This window comes from Chaetura pelagica, unplaced genomic scaffold, assembly GCF_000747805.2.
Source record: "Chaetura pelagica isolate M959 unplaced genomic scaffold, ChaPel_1.0 scaffold284, whole genome shotgun sequence".
Taxonomy (NCBI): Eukaryota; Metazoa; Chordata; class Aves; order Apodiformes; family Apodidae; genus Chaetura; species Chaetura pelagica.
Window position 1 is genome coordinate 4,723 of NW_009953066.1, and position 672 is coordinate 5,394.

A 672-nucleotide genomic window follows, 5' to 3' on the forward strand; every position below is an offset into this window, starting at 1 on the left:
GGTGGGGGGTGTTGGGTGGCCCAGGGTGGGGCTGGGGGGGGGTCACTCCAGCTCCGTGTCCTCTTTGGGTTTGTAGATGGCCCCAAATTTCTGCATGTACTTCTTGATGTACTCCTTGGTCTTGTGCTTCACGTTCTCGTTGCACTCCAGGTCCTCGGGGTTCTTGCAGTACTTGAGCTCCTTGTTCATCACCCCGTGGGTCAACTGCCAAGGAGAAGGCACCAACATTTCCCTCAGCATTCCCAGGAGGTGTTGGAAGGGCAGGTTGGGTGGGGATTGGAGCAGCCTGGGCTGCTGGGAGGTGTCCCTGCCCATGCAGGGGGTGGGACTAGATGGTCTTTAAGGTCCTTTCCAACCCAAACCATTCCAGGATTCCATGACAATCCAAATCTTGGAGACTCCTCAAGCTGTCCTACTGTTACTCCCCAAATATTGGCCATTAAGCCCCAATATATTGGCCATTACTCCCCAAGTATTGGCCATTACTCCCCAAATATTCCCCAATATTGGCTAATATTCCCCAAACAATGACTATTATCCCCAATTATTGGCTAATATTCTCCAAATATTAGCTAATATTCCCCAAATATTGGCTATTATCCCCAAATAATGCCCATTATTCCCCAAATAATGCCCATTATTCCCCAAATACTCCCTATTATTCCCCAAATA

The 672-nt window shown here is 49.1% G+C and overlaps 1 protein-coding gene across 1 annotated transcript in view; it reads right to left on the reverse strand.

The window, feature by feature from the left end:
* Nucleotides 1–34: 34 nt before the first annotated feature.
* The window catches only part of SETD2 (SET domain containing 2), a 57,210-nt gene continuing 56,572 nt past the window's right edge, over nucleotides 35–672 (reverse strand). Inside the window, 1 exon segment of the mRNA XM_009996798.1 lies at nucleotides 35–204. Within this exon segment, the coding sequence (XP_009995100.1) occupies nucleotides 43–204 (162 nt within the window). The 3' untranslated portion in view covers nucleotides 35–42.